The sequence below is a fragment of the Eleginops maclovinus genome, chromosome 15, assembly GCF_036324505.1.
Source record: "Eleginops maclovinus isolate JMC-PN-2008 ecotype Puerto Natales chromosome 15, JC_Emac_rtc_rv5, whole genome shotgun sequence".
Lineage (NCBI taxonomy): Eukaryota > Metazoa > Chordata > Actinopteri > Perciformes > Eleginopidae > Eleginops > Eleginops maclovinus.
In genome coordinates, this window is record NC_086363.1 from 6781066 (window position 1) to 6800602 (window position 19537).

A 19537-nucleotide genomic window follows, 5' to 3' on the forward strand; every position below is an offset into this window, starting at 1 on the left:
TAAGGTACGGGTACTTTCCGCCACTGACAGTAACATCTACGCTACAATTACCCACATCAAATACAACACTTTTCAGAAGTCATATGAGGACCACAAGCTGCGATGGGGAATGGGACACATAAGATGCACATCCGACATAAGTTCAATAAGTGAATGCATTTTTGCTGATGGCAAAGTGAAAAGATATAGAAACTCAGTTCCCAAAGCCATGAGGCTGGGAGTGATGGTGTGGAACGCAAAACCATCACTATCGGTTGCCGACGGCGCTTGATCGCCATTTCCTGAGATGGATTCTTTAACAGACAGACTGCTATCGAAAAAATCCAATAACAATTACACATTTGCCTGAAGACACTTGACACCCAACGGCAGCAGAGTAGAAATCCATGATGTATTTTACTCCTTTACCTGACAAACTGTTGGCATTTTGTTCATTGTTAAATACGTCTTTTCTTGGAGAGGAATTTGGTTAGATAATGTCAGATCTTGAGTCATTTTAGCTGCATTACTGATCATTGAAGCATCACTCAATGGCAGCCATAGTTCATTTTAACACTTGTGTTTTAATGCAGATAATCCCAGCAATGTCTCAAACATAATCCCTCATTTTCTCCATTCACTTTTTATTGCTGAAGTTTGCCAGCTTTTGGTTTTGACAAAAGGTTTTCATGTAACTTAATTGAATGTCAACAAGAGTTAAGAATATTGATTATTATTCTCCACAACACAAAAACAAGAAAACAAATAGGCACAGTTTTTGAGTAATAGCACAAGATACTGTCTGACAGATTTATTATCGGACATAAAGTGTGACAAATTAATCCAATATCATTCAGCCACTCGTGCATCTGTGTGAATAGTTATTATTGAAAATCAATGCTTATCTGGACCAAGACCCTGTGTTTGTTATTAAAAAAAGTGCAGATTGAGCAATATGCTAATATCCCATGTGTTGCCCACCTGAGACAGGAAACAATTGAAACTCATTTACTAACATTAACGAAATGAGATTATCTGTCCTGGTTAAACTGCAGCTAGTCCCTAAAACCAACCTCTTCAACTCCACACTGACATTTATCATCGTGTTAATGTTCATTCATTGAAAAATAAGCTGATAAATAGGAAACCATCTAAACATCAAATTGAAAAATAAAAGTAACATTTGAGCTCTAAGTGTAGGAGCTTCTGAGGAGCTGCAGGAACACCTTCGAGACCCCTGTAGAGAACGATATTCGACATCTCTCGCTCTAGTAACAGAAGCTCATCCAACCGGAGATTATACTAAGGGACAGCAAATCGATGCTTTCAGGAACAGAAAGAGAGTGAAGAAGAGATGCATGAAGTTCGTCAACAGTTTAAAGTGCATCTCCCCAATAAAGACAAGACATTGATGACAGTTTTGGTTTAGAGTTATTTTAGTGAAGAACATATGGCGATGAATAAATGCAGTGAACCTCAGCTGCAAACCTTATCTGAATGAGTGGGTAGAACACCTTACTGTATGCCAAGTCACAAACGAGAGGCATATTCCCTCAGATTCACTGCGTTTTACTTCATGTCCACATGAGTTATCCCCCCAGGAGTCACCCAGCATGCGGAAACAACTATCCAAAAGAAAAGTTAAACACCAAATACCTGGTATATCAGTGCTTTCCTGGTCAGCATCAAAACTAGTGCATATTTCTAAACATTATTTAGAAATGCTTTTATTTTTGTTCATGCAGACGGTGTACCATCAGTCAATTAGAAATATATAATACCATTTTGAAACAGCAAACAGTATTGTTGCCATTATAGACTTTAGCTGAAATCTCACTTTGAACTTTCAGCGAGCAGACAAATCAATAAAGGGCATTACTTTGAAAAAACATTAACATTATGGCCTCCGACATGCATCATTGCCGTTTCTTCAAGCAGGAAATGAGCTTTTAGACCTCAGAGCAAGGCTTAAATTCCCTTAAGATTTCCCGGGTTTTAGTGACGCTGTGTATATTTCATAAGCCCTTGTAGAGGAAAAAAAACCAAAACAATTCACGACCACCATATTTCTCTGTCAGATTGCAGGAGGAAGACCGTTCAGAGAGGCAGGGTGTGTGATGGAGCGCCCTGAGAGGCCCGGAGTGACTTGAAGTCATAAAGGGAGTGACACTCCATTGAATCTCATTTCGCTGGCCCATTTTCACAAGTCTCGCTGTCATACACCTCTATATCCTGGAGACTGGATGCGTCTGTTTCGTCTCCTGTGCTGCTCACACTGTTCCTGAAGGCGATACTTCCGATAAAGGGATACACACTTCCTGCGAAGAGGTCTTTTATATTATAATAAGGAAGCTCTGGATCTTTTCTCACAGTCTTAGTGATACCCTTACCCACCATGGCTTTGTTTCTTTGATAGTACTTTGAAAACTTATTGAAGATGATGGTGATGGGCAGAGCCACCACCAACAGGCCACACACGATACACAAGGTCGCCACTATCTTCCCCGCCAGGGTTACTGGGCAGGTGTCACCGTAACCCACTGTGGTCATGGTGATGGTGGCCCACCACCATCCTGAAGGGATGGTCCCCAGATCTGTATTCTCCACATCCCTCTCTGCAGAGTAGATGAGGGCGGAAAATATGGAGATCCCCACCGAGAGGAAGAGAAGGAGCAGACCCACCTCTTGGTAGCTGTGTCGGACAGTGGCGCCCAGCGCTTGCAGCCCGATGGAGTGGCGAGCCAGTTTGAGGATTCGGAGAATCCTCATGAGGCGCAGCACCTTAACCACCTTCCCAACATTTTCCAAGTCCTCGTTCTCCTCTGCGGCTTCCTCATCGGCTGTTTCCAGAGCTAAAGTGGCGTAAAATGGCAAAATGGAGGCGACATCGATGAGGTTTAAGGGGTTTCTGAGGAACTTCCTGCGTGAGGGCGAAACAATCAGCCTGATGAGGAACTCAGTGGAAAAGCAGGCGATGCAAATCTTCTCGATGAGTTCAAGGACAGGATTCTCGATGAGTTTATCGTTTTCGTCCTCCTGCTGATACTCAGGCATACTGTGGACACACATGGCAACGATGGAGGTCAACACCAAGCTGAGGGAGGCCACGGCAATGATCTTTGAACCTGTTGAGTGACCAGGATCCTCAAGCCGCAGCCAAACGTAGCTCCTCACTTCTGCACACCAGGCTCCTCTGAACATGGCCATGTCTTTATCGAGTGCAGAGAGCTCCTCAAAGGAGGAGTCAAGGCTCGGCTGCTGCTGGTCGTCGCTCCTCACATCCCAGTCTCTGTCGTCAATGTACTCCTTCCTCTCGTGGTACCAGTAGCTGCAGCAGGGGCTCAGGTGGAGCTCCTGGATTCCCCAGTACTCAATCTCTTGGCTGAAAGAGAAGACACACACCTCCTCCATCATGTGGATATGCCCCGTGTGGTAGAAGTTGAGCACACCCAGGAAAACCTGGGGATTCCTGTCAAAGTAGTACTCCTTCTCGGACGGGCTGTAGTCGTCACACAACTCCAGGATTGACGCCTCATTTTGGCAGTGCAGCAGACGGGCCAGGCGTGTGTGAGGGAAGCGGAGCAGCATATCCGGATCCACCTCGTGCCGAACCCCGCCGACGTTGAGGTGAACCTGGTCCTCCTCGTTCCCCCGCCGGTGGAAGATTTGCCCATACCCCATGGTCCTGATGATGTAGAGAAATTATGATGAGGAACTAAGCATGTCAGTTAGCTTTATTTATGCCCCACAAGCATTACAGTCAGGATTTTACAGTGGTACATTAATGTGGACGGATGTCTATCAAGACATATTTAACTGCACTGTCTGCAGAGCACATTAATCCTCTGGAGGAAAAGAAAATCAATACAACATCCACAGGAAATGGCTTGAGCTAGAGTGAGGGAAGAGGCGTGAGGTGCTGTCACTTTTTTCCAGTGCCCCAGTACAGGGCTATCACCAGAAGAATCAAATTACAGACTAAACTGATCAGAGGAAATGACAAGCAACAAGTTGAAACTGAAACCACATATCATTACACGCAATCATTAGGAATGTTTTCCTGCATGTGTAGCTTTCTATATTGTTCAGTAAATACCCTTCTAGAAATTCAGAGCAACGAGCTGGTTCACCAAACCCTATTTAGTAATAAACTTTACTTTATTATTTCTACAAAAACTGAATGCAAAAAATGTGAAGCTGGGACGTACCTTTACTTGCAGCCTTTCTTTCCATGAAAATAACTTTTATCCGGGCGGTTTAGTTTTCACATTGTGGTTGAGGCTGCGGGTCGGTGGAGCTGCAGCCTCACCGAGCAGAGAGCTGGAGGAGGGACAGCAGCACCCGGTGGTTTGTTCCCTTTTACAGAGAACAGGGAGGGGCGAGAGAGGGGGAGAGGGGGAGAGGGGGAGAGGGGGAGGGAGGGAGGGAGGGAGGGACACTGCACAGATGTAGGAACACCCTGCGAGAAACAGAAGACAGTATCTTGTTTTTATTTCAGATAAGATATACTTTATTGATCCCAATTTGGTTGTTTTTTTCACTCATAGCAGCATGTAGGTAAGATATTGAACACGAATTAGAAGTAAATGAAATAAAAATAAAGAACAGCAGAAGAAGATAAACAAAATACGCAAAACAGTGAATATATGCACATTAATAATGAAGGGTGTTTATTTCACCTCTCCTAACATGTGAACAGCTTTCCACTTTTCATTACGAAACTGCATTAATTATATGAAATGTATTATTCTGAGTATTTTGTCATAGTATACTATACCTAGTTTTTGGGTAAATCTATTCATGTAAATAATTGAATATATCTTAATGTTATGTTTTTTTCGGGTTGTTTTTCTAACAATCTATCTTCTTTAACTGTGTTTGTATGCACCGTATACAGGCAAATGTGTAAACCTGATTGGCGATTTAACTGATTCTGATTCTAAAGGAAGCTGTATTTTTGTTATGATCATTTAATTTTTAGTGCACCTGAAGCATTTTATTCATGTTTAATGTGATTTAAAAAATTTTTTTAATTTTTGTTAAACTGCAGCTGACCAAAGCTGGGCTGAAGCTGGAGGGAGTAAAGGAAGTAAAATCACACTCTGACATTTCAATCCTCTGTGAGAAAGTCCTGCAGGCGGGATATCTGCCAAAGCAGGCAGTAACACTGTATTTGGCAGCAAACTGGAAATACAACATACCTTTATAGTGGCAGCAGATGTAAAAATATAAATAAAGGAATAAGCTGCTGCCAGTTGTCATTGAACTCACAAGACCATTTTTAATGTATGAAATAATGTGCCAAGTTTTTGGCCCTTCTGTGTCATAGCTGAGGGGGTTTCTATCCATCATTTTATTACCTCCATAAAACACATTATCAGTATCTCCCAGATGTGCTGCTCGAAGCATAAAAGTCCATGAACACCAAACCCTTGCAGGGTGTTTGACTTTCACTGTTCTCCTCCTAAAGTTAATGTAATGTTTTAAACATGGTTTCCCACAAGGGTACGGGGAGAGGCTGCACTGTAGACACAACATTTTGAGAGCGGATGCAAAATAAGTGATGAATATAAAATGAGTCAGCAACTTTTGTTAAACTTTGAATCTTCAGGTAATTTTTTTAACAGATACATCTCTGTCCAGCTCGACAGTTGCACGACATTTGTGATGTTCTCTATGTGATGGTAACAACAAAAGCACTATGTTTAGAATCCAATAAATCCAGTCATGTTCGATTTATGCTGTAACTCGATTTCATTTTATAACTTTCTGCGTGATGTTTTGGTTTGACTCCTACTTTTTTACTAAACCTTCTTTAATGAATGATCTGGGATATACAAATACGATACAAATCATCCTGCAAAATGAAAAGTTATGGCTTAAAGAAGTTAGGTTGTGACCATAAACTACAACGGCCCTTATCAAGGTTTAGCTGGGGACTTTGCAGTGATGTAAGAAGTATTCAGATCTAATTAAAAATACTAATACCACACAATAAAAATACTCTGATGCAAGTAAAAGTAAGTTAGTATAGTCAGCTAAAGGTAGTTAGGTATTTAAACATAAAGTATGCAATGCAAAGAAAAAAAGAAACATACTAAAAATATAAAATGAATCAAAACGAAAAAGAAATTGACTTAAATGTTCATGCCAATTCTAAACTGGATAACTGATTAACTGACTTACCTGAACTTTTTTCACATCATCCAACTCTACTTCTCTCCTGCTCAGTCACTCAGTCTGTTCTCCTCAACGCCCCACAATGGTGGGATTCCCTTCAGACTGGATTACAGACACAGGCCTCCTCAATCACCTCATCAGGCAGAAATAGGATCCACCTGTGTGTGGTTATATCTGCTGAGCAGGAGCCTCCCTCATCCTGCTCTCAGGTCAGTCCTGTAGAGATAAGTCTCAAAGAAATTTAAAAAGTGCAAAAACCAGAGACTCTTTGGTCTACTAACTCTTTTGCCATGGGTTGTTTAGCTGGATTGGGGTTTGTAGTTTTGTTGTTTATATATTTCAATTAAAGGTTTATTTTTCCGGCTACATTTAAAATGTGTTCGATCTTTTTCAGGTGGTTTATTGTCCTTCTAGCAGTTGTCAACCTAGAGGCACCAAATAAGTCCTCTATAAGTAAGTGTTCTGTCATTTTCTGATATTTTTTAACACACTTATGTGCTGCTGTCTTATACAAATGTTTAATCCCAGAAATCCACTCTAAATGCCTGGGGAACTTGCTGCGTGTGGATGTCAGTCAACTTGGAGGAAGTTTTCTTGAAGTGTCCGCTGTCATAAGTAAGCTGACATTTTGAATGTATTGCTTTTCCTTAATTTTGTCTCACTTTTAAGTCTTCTTACTTTTCTTGTTTGTTTCCTCAGATAACTCTTCATACATCCTCAAGCCAAGCTTATCTTCTCAGTGTGGCTTCACCTTGAAGAAAGATCACCTGGGAAACGTTGTGATTTATGCCTCCATCCAAAACTGTTTTGCTCAAAATGTGGTAAAACTGACTTGATGCAAGTTTGTAACGCAGCACCAAATGTAGTTTTTGACGTGGCAATTCATTTTGAGCCTTGTTTCCATGTATTTTTTTAGGACGATAAAGCATTCACAACAACATTAGTTCTGCGAATTCAATCGAACAATATGGTTGAAGATGAGTTGTACCGGGTGGAAGAAACCTGCTACTACTCTCCCTGGGCCTCCAGGGAAATTGTCTGTAAACCCAACTATATGGAGGCAAGTGAATGCAGCAGGGCATGTTCCAGTCTATATGATTAGTTGCTTTATACCTTCATGAGTGTCAAGGCCGGTACATTTTGCTGTCGCTGCAGAGGGGAGAAGGTGAGATTGATTATCACTTACGGAGTGGCCTCATTTCTAGGTGTCGGTGAAAAAAGCAGCTCCAAATGGTCCTCGAAGAGCTCCTGAGGTTAGATTGGCTAATTTGGCATTTTTTCTCTTAATTCTTAAACCATTTTATTTCCTGTATGTAATGTCTTTATCTGCCTCACAACAGCCCATGGATGCAGGCTTCAGAATCACCGCAGTGGTGTTCTTCAGTCCTGAGCAGAGGGTCATGAAAGTAGACGAAGCCCAGAAAAATGGTTATTGGATCTCAAGCACTCCCAACAGGCTGGTTCTGCGAAGCCCAAATCCTTCACGTGAAACATACACCCAGGATGTAAGTGGACTGCAGTTCACTGAGTTTCAAACAACCCTCAATTGATATGTTGGCCCTCAGGTAGACTTGTTAAATCACTTGCAGCCCATTAGGTACTTGCTTAAACTTACAGCCATAGATCAAATAATGTAATCGGACTGCCTTTCAAGTGGATTACTTTGTCTGGAATCCAGTTGGCACTCTTTAATCGGCGAGTTCTTATTTATAACCCCCCATATCTTTAGGAGGGAAATATTATTTTGTTAACACAGTATGCGTTTACACCGTTACACAATGGTGTTTAATCTCACCCCGCAGGTAGCAGGTGTGCCTATGACGGTTCTGAACACCTTGGCTTTATTTGAGAAGACAATGCTGACAACTCGGCTTTATGCAGGAGCTGCCTGTCCTCAGCCTCAGGGTAATGTATAGAAAACCACTGATGTCATGTCTTCTAGTTTTTTTTTCACTGGGAATTTAAGCCGCTATTATATTTTTTTGTATTTAGTATTTGTTTACTGTCAGAAATTAAACACATCTGCCAGTCAAATTTCAAACCTTTCAAAAAATGGAGCCAAAAATGATCTTTTCCACCAGAATTTGTGTCCAGGAAGAAGTGTTTAATTTTTTTTTAAAGGACATTTTTAGGATTTGTGGCTGTAAAACTGCATAATGTATCATTTGAATTCTCTTTTTTTTTCTTCAAATTGTCTTAATAAGATATGAAATCCACTAATGATTAACCATTTGTTTGGTCAAAATGTTTTGAGGATTTCAGTATTTCCAAAATGTTCCCCCTTTCGTTAAATCTGTCATGTAAGACTTTTCTCTAAGTGCTGTATTGTTTGCTTTTTCTTGTACAGGTGGTGTTTTCTTTACTGAAACCTCTATCCGCTGGTTCCTGCCGAGGCGCATTGACCCTCTTATTTCCTCGAAACAGTTCAGGCTGTTGGAGGTGACCATGGGCGTCGATGGAAGGAGGCTCGAATCGAGAAGATATCTGCCAGAAAATACTCCCTGACTCTCGATGACCTTTACGTCATTGTTGAAATTCCTATTGGGGCAGCTGGTGGCCAGATTAAGGTTAGATAAAACAACTTAGTCTATGAATTAATGTGGTTGTTTTAGGCATGCAGGCAGCCCTGCAAAAAATACTACAAAGTAGATGTTTGCTTTTTGATGAGAGAAACAGTTTAACAAGCAATTACACTTTTTCCTCCTGAGCAGACCAACATTGAAAAAAGGCTGTTTCATTGAAAAAAAATCACACCTTCAATCCTGTTGGTATGTGCAGTAGAAAAACAAATGTGTACATATCTTGTAAATATGTTTGACTCGAAAGAAAGAAAAGGTATTGCAACGGCAAGAGCTGGTGCTTCATCGGCCAAAGTATTATGCAAATGTCCCTTTTTAAAAGAAAATCTGTAGATGATGATGATGATGATGTTAAGTAAAAGCCTTACTCGGGATGTTTGATTATGCAGAGTCATGTCCAGAATGGTCAGCACTTCACTTCCTATAAGATTGAGCTGATGCTCGAGTTGCTCTGGACTGAAGACGACACTAACGAGGACACAAGATACAAAGTCATCCTCCCCGTCGAGACCCCACTGAAGCCTCAACCTCCTCAAGTCATTGACAGTGAGTTATATTATCTTGGTACTCATGCTCATTAAAAAAAATTGCAACATGCCTTCATTTCTTAATTTTTGACCTACAGCCACTGTTCCCAAGGATCTGGTATTTAAGGCAGTGATCAAGCCTTTGGGCTTTGATGTGATGCTAATGGACTTCAGCTTCCCCTCTGAGGTTTTGTCCGTGCAGACTGCATTGCCAGAGGCTTTAAAGTATTTGACCAAATGTCCCCTAACGGCAACTCCAAGGGCTATAGTGTATAGTGCCCTTCACGGACCGTGTCGTACAACAAATGGTTAGCCTTGCACTCAATATTTCAATGTGTTTTCCCCTCTCCTTGCAGCTCCTCCGTCTATCTCTGGAAGCTGCGACGATAAAAACTTCCATGTCCTCGTGAAATACGCGAACAAAGAATTAAACTTTGAGACCATAATTGGAAAACAATTGCTGACCGGGGGCCTGGCTCGGCAGTACGGCTTCATGGGCAACAACACGCATTTCAGTTTGACTGTACCATTTTCTGCACCTGGTGCTATGCTTGAGGTATGACTCTTAACCACAGTGTTAAATGTGCAGGGATTTATCTCAACATTTGTCAGATTATAGTCCGTAATTGTTGTTCTGTCAAATTCTCAGGCTGTTGAGAAGTCATCCATCAGGAGTAGACTGGATGTGACTCTGAGAAATATGAAGACCAACAAAAATGTCCAAGATTTCGCCTTGGCCTGCAACTTTGTCACAAAGATGATTGGTTTGTTAAAGAGAACACGATTTCTTATTTTGGTTTGAATCCCCAACGCATACAAATGTCTGATCATATTTTTTCAGAGTGTTTCCCTAATGGGACCATCACGGCTATGGCTATAACGCTGGAGTCTGTTCCCAGTCTGAACCCCAGACAGCTCACCCTGAGAAACCCCGCCTGTGGTCCGACATACAGCAATGACCAGTATGCTTATTTTGTCTTCACTGCGAACTCCTGTGGCACGACCAGAAAGGTAAAGCATGCTGCTAAACATCTTGCTGATTGCAGATGGTTTAAAAACGGAGATAAACGACTTCTTTACCTTTTTTTTTTTTCATAGTTTTTGCCGAATATGATGCTGTATGAGAATGAAATCTCTATCCCAGATGAAGGTGAATCGAGAAGGCTATCACAGTCGCAGGAGCCAGAGTTTGAGTGAGTATCTTGAGACTTGAAATCAACAATCTGAAGGTCAGACGATTCAAAAAAATGACATGGAAGATTAATTAACACAAAGTCCATCCAGTTTTTAATTATTTGCTTTCTGCTTTTTCTTAACGTGATAAACTTCAGTTCATTGGGTTTTAGACTTTTGGTTAGATATTCTTCACCGTTGCTGTATTTTGAAACAAAACCGTTAAAGGCCCCTACTCTTTCAGGTGCATAAACCTTTATAATGCTACAGGAAAGGGAAAACTCCAAAAAGCATAATGGGGCCCCTTTGGGGGGGATTATTTGCAGCCCTAAAACATTCATGTTCACCTACTAAAGATATGTAAACTGACACAAATTTAGAACAGAGACTTTGGAAACTAACCATGCGACAAAACATAGAACTTAAAATATTCTAGATTGTATTTTCCGTATCAGAAATCAACTGGTACAACACAAGTCATTCTCTGGTATAATCCCAGATGTTAACGGTGCTGCTGGGTAATAATTCTAAGTGTTCCTGCTTCTCAACAGTTTTCATTTTGTTCTTTCAGGCTTAAGGTGTCTTGTTACTATGACATCTACGTAAATCACGCTGTACTCGTCAACACCCGGCCTCGCAGGAGTGAACCGTATGCTGACGATGCAAGTGGCCGGCTGCAGGTTGAAATGAGAGTTGCTATGGGTGAGGAAAGCTCTGTTCAAGTTAAACTCTTCTGCTTCATACACCAATGTTCTGTGTACAGGTTCTATCTGATCTATAATTTGGGTCAACATGTTCTGCTTCTCTTCACTTCAGACGACTCCTACAGTGTGTTTCACCGCGTCGAGGAGGATCGCATCACAAAGTACCTACAACAGCCGCTGTACTTTGAGGTGGAGCTGATGGAATCTTACAACCCTGAAGTATCTCTTGAGCTGGCGTACTGCTGGGCGACACTGGAGGAGGACAAGATGTCCCTCCCCAGATGGGACCTAATCATTAACGGGTAACTTCTGTCTGTCAAACTGAACATGAGGGACTGTTTAAAATCATACGCTACACATTTTGCAGACTTTTGGACATCTTTACCCAAATAAAATGACTTAAAACTTTGTATCTTTTCCTCAGTTGTGCAAACCCAAGGGACCCGCACCCAGTGATCTTCCACTCTGTTTTGCCTGAGGGCAGAGTTCATTATCCTTCCAACTTCAAGCGGTTTGAAGTTCCGATGTTTGCCTTCGACAAAGACATGGATAACCTGAACCGCCAGGTACTATCAGCCATAAATAGATTTGTGCCCTTTCTTTTTTATTCTTCATATTTTGGCAAAGCAAACCAATGCTGTATATAGCAAACACTAACATCTGTTATCTTGTAGGTGTTTGTCCACTGCGACGTGGTCATCTGTGATGTTAGAAATCCAGTTCATAGAGCTTGTAATGTACAGTGTTCAAGCCAGGACAACAGGATGAAAGGTATGCTCTTGTACATGCTGATTTCATTATCCAGTAATGTACATTAGTAAGGTTTACACTTGTTAGCTGAAATGATGGATGGATGGTGAGTTTTTTTTTTTTCTCCCACAGGTCAAAAACGTGCCGTTTCAGATGACCCTGCTTTCAAACACGTGTCTTCAGGACCCATCATTATGAGTTCCTAAACAAAATCCTAATAAAGATTTTAAAAGACTTCACACTTGTATTTTATTATTTTCAGCGTGTCAGTGTTTTCTATGGTTGGCTGCACAACAGCTGCCCAAATGTGTGTGTGTGTGTGTGTGTGTGTGTGTACTGTTTAATGCAGTATACAAACAATATGGACATGCAGCTTTATCATAACATTGCACCTCAAACTTTCCATCTCCACCAAGGGGTTAAATACCTTTCCAAAACTGCAATATCTTACTGTTCATCGCAACTCAACAGATGCCTCATTTAAGCATTTGTTGGCGACTCTGCCTTGAGTGAGCATTTTTATTTTATACTTTAATTTGTGTTTACAATGCTGAAAGACACTTAATTAAAACAGTGGTTAAAAATGAACGGGTAAAAGGACAGCAGATGTGCACTGATTTAAAATCTGCAGATACAATTATTCTTCATGCTCTCAAACATTGACTCACTGAAATATGTAAGCTAATATTTGTGTTGTCAGTTTCATTTAAAATGCAAATCTATTTCACTGACCTCCTGACTTTCACTCTTACTTGCAAGTGCATTGAGCAGCTTCATTGAAACAGTCGTTATCCAAATACTATACTTTGAAAGAGCCCTATTGTGATTTTCCCTATCCTGTATAGTCTGCAACTTCTACAGGTGCACCATAGAGAGCATCCTGACTGGCTGCATCACGGCCTGGCAGGGCAGTTGCACCTCTATCAACCTCAAGACTCTACAGAGGGTGGTGAAAACTGCACATCATTAGGACAGAACTACCATCCATGGAGGACCTCTTCTCCCAGCGGTTTAGGAAAAAACCCACATTATCAAAGAACACCATCATCCAGGCAACAAATTGATACGCCTGGCAGGCGGTACCGCAGCATCAGGACAAAAACCACCAGATTTGGACAGTTTCATCACAGGCCATAAGACTATACTCTTGTTTACTTCAGAAACAGTGACATCACTAAATAACACTTGCACTGCAAAATATTGTGCTTGATAGGGTAAGGAGCGGGACATCTCAAAGTGGTTAATCAGAGCAGACTGAGCTCTGGTTTCAGACAGAGGGTGAAAAGAAGTGCTGCAGCACAAGCAGTATGAGAAAAATAAAGAGCTTTTGAACCAAGCATTTAAACATGTAACAGATGTGCATAATAGGTCCCGTTTAAACCATAACATGGAGAGGGCAACCTAGTGGAACACCATTGAAATGATCATGAACACATTTAATTGTAAATTAGGTAACTAACTTTCAAGTGTCTTCTAACCCTTTAGGTTAGTAACATGCAACTGATTTTAGAGTGTACACAATGAGCTCAGCATTTGGAACCAGAGGGTAGCCGTTCTAGTCCAGCAGGGATCAGTTACGCATGTGTATACTGGTGGCTGCACCATGATTCATGCCAACAGGGCCCGAGTTTAAATGAATGTTTTCAGTCATTTGGAATTGCATCTTCATTGGTGTACAATTCACTTTGTTGCACACGCCATACGAGTTGTTTGTAAATAGCAATGTTGAGGAAACTGGATCTAGTTTTTCAGTGACGCTATGTTGTGTATGTTATGACAATTAACCTTTGAGTCAGGGAGGTTGCTTTTGCAGCGTCTCACTTTATAAACATCGGATACCATCAAATCCCGAGGGCATCAAAAGCAAGGTGGTTTTCACCTGCTTGGCATTATTCAAGTCTATTTCAGTTTGATATGCTGTGAGCAATACTAGAGGCTGACAGCATCTCAGGGTGACTTAAGGTCAAACAATTAGAAGGCATGACAGGGGTGGAGTAACGTTTTGTTTAAGTTTGGAATAACTTTCTAAAGTCTATAAATGCAAAGATGCATTTACTTTTTTAGGACATGAAACTTCTAAATTATAGCCAATCTGCACCCTCAAATACATTAGTCTTGCCGTTTAAATCAAAACCTGGTAACATTTCTGCACAGACAATGGGAAAAGTGATAAGTAAATTGAGTTTTTGCAACACATTTGAGATGTACTGCACCAGTTACACGAGGTACAATAGAGAGGAAATCGAAGGCCATGCATGGTAAAGGAACAAAATAAAAGCTAGGTTGTGACTCTAATGCAGGTTCAAAAGCAAAGTATGTATTCAGAGCTTTGATACAAATGGCAAGGAAAAAAAGATTCTGGACAAGAAGTTTAAGAACTGTAGTCTTTTTTTTATTCAGAGGTTTGTTAGAAGGATGAGCCCAGAGGAGATCTGCCTTTGGTGTGACGAGTCTGTACTTCTTCGCTCTGCAAAAACAAGTAATTACAAACTGCAAATCCAGATTTTGTTTGACCACATTGTTCAGATTGGAGTGAGCACTTACCCCGTTTTAGCCCTGGTTGTCTTGAGTTACTCGGACCTGTAGGATGCACACACTGGCCTCTGCAGGCTCCATCTGCCTGGCTGCTTGTGTCACAGATCACGGCATCACAGTGGACATAGATCTGTGGACAAACACGATTTATTACACCGGGCTAAAGGCAGCAGTGGGCAATAGACTCCTGATATGGATGCATGAGTCTTACCTGGTCTTTCAGAACTTCGTCATCTTTAGTGAAAGTGAACATCTTTACAGAGAAGCGTTTGATGTGGGACGGGACTAAAACTCTGGAGTCACTCACAACAAGATGGAAAATGGTTGTGTAACTGTCATCGTGATTCTCACAGCTGAAGGAATATGACATTTACATTATAGCAGCCTTTAAAACTATGACACGAGGTTGTTACTAAGTGGATCATCAAGACAGTGTATAAACAATAAAGTGCAGCGTAGTTTTAACTACTCGCTTCGGATCAAGACTTATCATTTAACAATTTAAGAATGTGTCGCAAAGAATCTGACGGTAGTAGTTAGTTTTGCGTAACATTACCTGTCCAGAATGAGGTCCCAGTTTGGCAGAGAGGTCCGATCTTCATAAAGGGTGGCCCAACAGTTTTCCACAATAAGCTCCAATTGCGGGTCGGTAGACTGCATCAGTGCCAGCTCAAAATACAGAGGCTGCCGCAGATATTTCACTACTGGATAATCGTCTGCTTGGTAGAAGAGCTCGTAGTATGAATCTGCAGGAGAAGAGTCCCGTTAGAGAAAGGAGGCCTGGACATTTACAGAGTTTTGCATGCATGAACAAGATGTAGTAAAAGTCAACCATGCCTTGGGCTAGCCTCATCTGCACCATCAGCTGCCCTGTGCCGATCTCTGCAGCAGGCTCATAGGTTTTTGGTTTAGAGCTGAAGGCTAGAGTCTGTGTCTCATTGACCACATAGAAGCAGGAAATGGTTTGCCTATTAGGGAGAAAAAAAGTAAGAAAAACATATTGAAGATTCATCTCAAAATATACAGAACATATTTTACCTGTAAGCGGGATCAATTGGTGATGTGTAGGCTGCCCCTTTGGCGCTGTTGTAAGAGAGGCCGATCTCATTTTCATACATCATGTAGTTGTCAAAGAACTATTTAAAAAGAAACAAGCATTAACATTTGACAAACATCCCTTTCTGTATTTAAAATGTGATTCACACTCACTGTTCGAGTAGTCCCACAGGAATCCACACTGAAAGAGAAATATGCAAAATGGTCGTTGCTGAACTCTGGTGTGCAGGACTTGTCCTTAAGAGTCAGCCAGCTTGGCTCGAGATTTGGGGTCGATTCCACCTTCACAGCCAGCGCAGTCATTGTGCCATTGGGGTGGCACTCTAGAGGTAGGAGAGGCAATGTGTAAAGAAACAACCTCTGACAGTTAAGGCTTCAAATATACTACAATGTTGCATCTTACCAGTTGTTGTTAAGGGGAAGTAGCAGGCCAGGTAGAGATCAGCAAGCACCCAGTTGTTGGCGCGATCCAACAGAAGCAGGTCAATTCTGGATCTGAGTGATCCTGCAGTGAGCAGCTTTAGAAAAATGAAATAAGTTAGCCAATGCAGAAGTGCTATGGTGGGATTTTGTAGTTTTGACATACCTCAAAACGCGCGTCCTTGGCAGTGTATGGCAGGATGAAGCTGAGGTGTGTGCCGTTTTCATAGAAATGGTAGTCTTCGGCCATCTCAGGGCGTCAGGTCTCGTGGTCCAACCATGGCCCGGAAATTGGATCCATGACTACCGTATTTCACACTGATGTAAAACTGGTTCTCGTCACAGGTGCCAGTGATGATGGGTAGCACTACAGCAGCAGAACATGCATTTACCATTTGAGTGTGTAGCTTGATCTCCAATACGTTTTATTTAATTTTAGAACACAATCTGCACAAAGATATTGTCAAAAGCAAATTCAATATGATCTCACCAACATCCTGCAGAGAGGCCTCCAGGTCAACTGGGAGAGCAAAAGGAGTTTCTTCAGGCAGGATGATAAACCCAAAGATCAGAGGGAGGAAGTAGGCTGTACTCATGCGCTCAGGATTCTGCAAAAAAGAAATAAAAGCTCAGCATTCAAATATGCCCGTACAAAAATCACGTTTTGCATCTATAATGTCACTTACATGTTTTAGGACAACATCAGCATCAAAGGGCACTTGTAGAGAGAAGCTCTTGGATCCATTAGCCAAGCTGTGCTCCTGGACTGTGAAGCCTCTGGCATTGCCCTCCTCAACACTGAGGACCCCAGTGGAGAAGGTGATGTTCCTCAGCTCAACGTCTTGGAGGAAGGTTCCCAAGTGAACACTGAAGACTCGGGTCTCTGGGACAGTGTCTGAGGAACACAAAGTGGTAGGTTTATAACTTCTAAACCAGCCTGAATGTTGATAGAGAAAATGCAGTAGTTGGCTTGAGTGCTACTTTGCCAACCACTGAAACAGGCCGCTGTTGTTTTGTATTGACTTGTTGATCCAAAGCTAGTTCAAAGTATAACCATTATTATAATCCAACAGAAAATGTGACTTACCCTCTTGGACGCGGAGAGGTTGAAGCATCAGAGGGGTCATAATGGGGAAAAAAACCTTGTATCTGGTCTCTTCTTGGGTGCCGTCGGCCCTCCACAGTACCTCAAGCATGGGCTCCACAACGTAGGTGATGTGGTACTGGTAATCTGGGGCATGGCTCTGCAATAATTCATGATGATTCAATAAAACATGCAAATGCACTAGTGACTCTTGCATCGCTAATCTAGAGATTGCCCCCAACCTTGTAGTAACCGTCAGGCGAGCCCACTGGGATCTCGACGACGACGTGGAAGTCTGTGGTGGTTAGTGTGTACCCCCGTGTGGCCATCTGAGACCTATCCAGCCTCTGCCCGTTGATGCCCATGTGCATTTCTGTGACTGTAATGCTGCCATCCAACATGGGAGTCACACGGCGAGGAACGTGCCAAGAGATCATATCCTCGGTGAAGAGTACACCACCTGCTCATGATAAAAGCAACTGTTCACTGTTCAACAATTTAGCTTACTTCAAAATCATTGTTTCGCTCAGGACTCACCTGTGGGACAAGCAGCTGCCAGGTTCACCACGTTCAGACCATGAGGTGCCTTGTAGTAAGCGCTCACCCTGAAAATGTCCATAGGGACTCCAGCCACCTAAAGAGATGTCCGGTTTAATGTCATTTACAAGGAGGAAAGAAATACTGTAGAGGAGTGTGTTGCTTACATCCTCTGAATAAGTCTCTGCTGTGTTGTACGGGCTTCGCATAACCAGACGACTCGAGGTAGTCTTGGCAGCGTAGCCGGCTTGTTCAGCCTCCTGCAGCACCATGGCTACTGGTTCTGGGGTGTAGAACGTCAGCTTCCAGATACCATGTGATGCACCAGAGGCCTAGAGATTGGAAAAAAAGATAATAAATCCTCATTTGTTCTTTTGAAAGGAATTCCAAAATGGTGTCGGGAGGAATTCAACAGTAGTATCTGAACACTTGAAGTCAACATACTTCAGGAATAGCGTTGAGCTGGTCGTCTTTACCATCCCGAGTCTGACCCTTAACTTCAGCATCACGTGTAACCAAGCGGTGAGACACCTAAAACACAAAAGGATGGCTTTACAATTTGTTTCCACACAGAACGGTGGGAACAGCAATGTCAAGATGACCTACTTCCATGTAGTTCCTGTCGCAGAGGATCTCCCTGGAGGCCCAGCGAGTGTAGCTGCAAGTCTGAGACACGGCATGGCTGACCACGTCTGATAGACCGTCGCCAAACATCTTTAGTCTCAAGCCAACGTTAAATGTTGTATCGTCCTACAAATATAACAAAGAAATTCAGTACAGGAGAAGAAGAATTTAAGTTTATGGATTGAAAATATGTCAGGCTGAACTACAGCAACTTAAGTGATAACAAACTCCATTATATTCTTTGGTTCCAGCTTCTTTGTCATTGAAAAGTTAATATCCTTGCCGTCAGGGACACATTTGAAGTCTAGATGGATATATTTTTAATAGACCAACCAAATGAGTAAAGAAAGAACCTAGCAGATTAACTGAGTAATACAGTTTGGAAGGGTCAATGTTAACATTTTAGGGATGCACCGTACAAAAAAGGGAAATGTACTTTGTGTCCTTTAAGACAAGGTTTTAGAGGGTAAGGAATTAAAAGGAAATTCAGGGTAACAAAAAACAGGACGCAGCCATGAACGCAGTCCCTTGAGAAAGGAATTAGGAAACATGTGGCCCATACCAAGCATGCTAGAGAATGCTGTTAATTTTAGCGCAAAACATACTTTGTTGTCCACATAGCAGCCCATCAGAGAGGTGTAGATTCTGGTGTTTCCCCACGGGTCAGACTCCATGCTGTATCCACACTGAGCCGCCAGGTTCGGTGTTAACAAAATGTGCTTGGTGCCGTCTGAGGGGAGAAAATAAGCTTGGTCAGGGTTCCCTTTCCTCAGTGATGAACCAAACTGCTCATTACAGCTTTACACTTACTGATAGCTTCCACCTCAAGCTGGTTCCCCACTGCTAGAGCCTTGTCCAACGACAGTCTCATCACATTTGCCGCACAGTCAGACTTTATCCCACTGCCTGTTGGAAGAGCAGGCTTGTAAGGAGAGTGTCAAGTGACTTAATACGCCATATAAAAAGATTTAATTACAAGTGAAGCTTACTTGACTGCGGATTTAGCTTCACATTTGGCCTTGCTTGACCCAAGAAGATAACTGCAGCCATCAAGTTCCATAATAAACTTGAACAAAGAAAAACACCATAATTTAGAGACAATTAAGTACACACGTAGGAAGGAGACTACAAGAAATGCAACTTACATGTTCCCAAGCTTCAGCATGTTGCCTTTTGTATGCAGCCAAACCAAAAAACTACAGGAATACAGTCGGTATCAGAGCGTAGCAACGAAACCTCCAGCACACCCTCCAACAAATAACCAACAACTCTCAAATGAAGGAGCTGGCTGTGTTACTGGCACCTCAGCAGCTGCTTTATATTTCACTTAACGACAATACACAGGTGAGGCTTGTTAGGGATTCTCCACCCACGTCACATGGAGAGGGT

At 42.0% G+C, this 19537-nt stretch overlaps 3 protein-coding genes across 3 annotated transcripts; 1 reads left to right on the top strand and 2 right to left on the bottom strand.

Annotated features, from left to right (window-relative positions):
• Positions 1–596: 596 nt before the first annotated feature.
• LOC134877328 (potassium voltage-gated channel subfamily S member 3-like) lies at positions 597–4372 on the bottom strand. Its single transcript, XM_063902798.1, has 2 exons — positions 4188–4372; positions 597–3664 (listed from the first exon to the last, which is right to left on the bottom strand). Exon 2 carries the CDS (start codon positions 3658–3660, stop codon positions 2161–2163), a length of 1500 nt encoding a protein of 499 aa, XP_063758868.1. The 5' UTR covers positions 3661–3664; positions 4188–4372; the 3' UTR covers positions 597–2160.
• A 1970-nt stretch (positions 4373–6342) lies between these two features.
• On the top strand, positions 6343–12131 carry LOC134877329 (zona pellucida sperm-binding protein 2-like). The gene is given in 20 exon segments (XM_063902799.1): positions 6343–6472; positions 6554–6612; positions 6688–6774; positions 6859–6980; positions 7076–7219; positions 7365–7412; positions 7500–7664; positions 7962–8064; positions 8507–8629; positions 8632–8726; positions 9128–9284; positions 9622–9821; positions 9915–10029; positions 10107–10276; positions 10364–10458; positions 11010–11140; positions 11255–11444; positions 11567–11708; positions 11817–11913; positions 12025–12131. Coding segments are annotated over 20 exon segments (2340 nt in total). The 5' UTR covers positions 6343–6449; the 3' UTR covers positions 12099–12131.
• A 2131-nt stretch (positions 12132–14262) lies between these two features.
• On the bottom strand, positions 14263–19459 carry LOC134877272 (uncharacterized). Its single transcript, XM_063902721.1, is given in 22 exon segments — positions 14263–14359; positions 14437–14557; positions 14639–14780; positions 14984–15173; positions 15265–15395; positions 15466–15563; positions 15637–15806; positions 15887–16001; positions 16070–16159; positions 16161–16270; positions 16394–16511; positions 16590–16798; positions 16991–17147; positions 17230–17447; positions 17525–17621; positions 17692–17856; positions 17969–18055; positions 18131–18274; positions 18754–18878; positions 18959–19054; positions 19138–19214; positions 19294–19459. Coding segments are annotated over 22 exon segments (2751 nt in total). The 5' UTR covers positions 19314–19459; the 3' UTR covers positions 14263–14288.
• Between the last annotated feature and the right edge of the window lie 78 nt (positions 19460–19537).

Coding starts and splice junctions, on each gene's coding strand:
- LOC134877328 (XM_063902798.1), bottom strand. CDS start 3,660: ATGGGGTATGGGCAAATCTTCCACCGGCGGGGGAACGAGGAGGACCAG.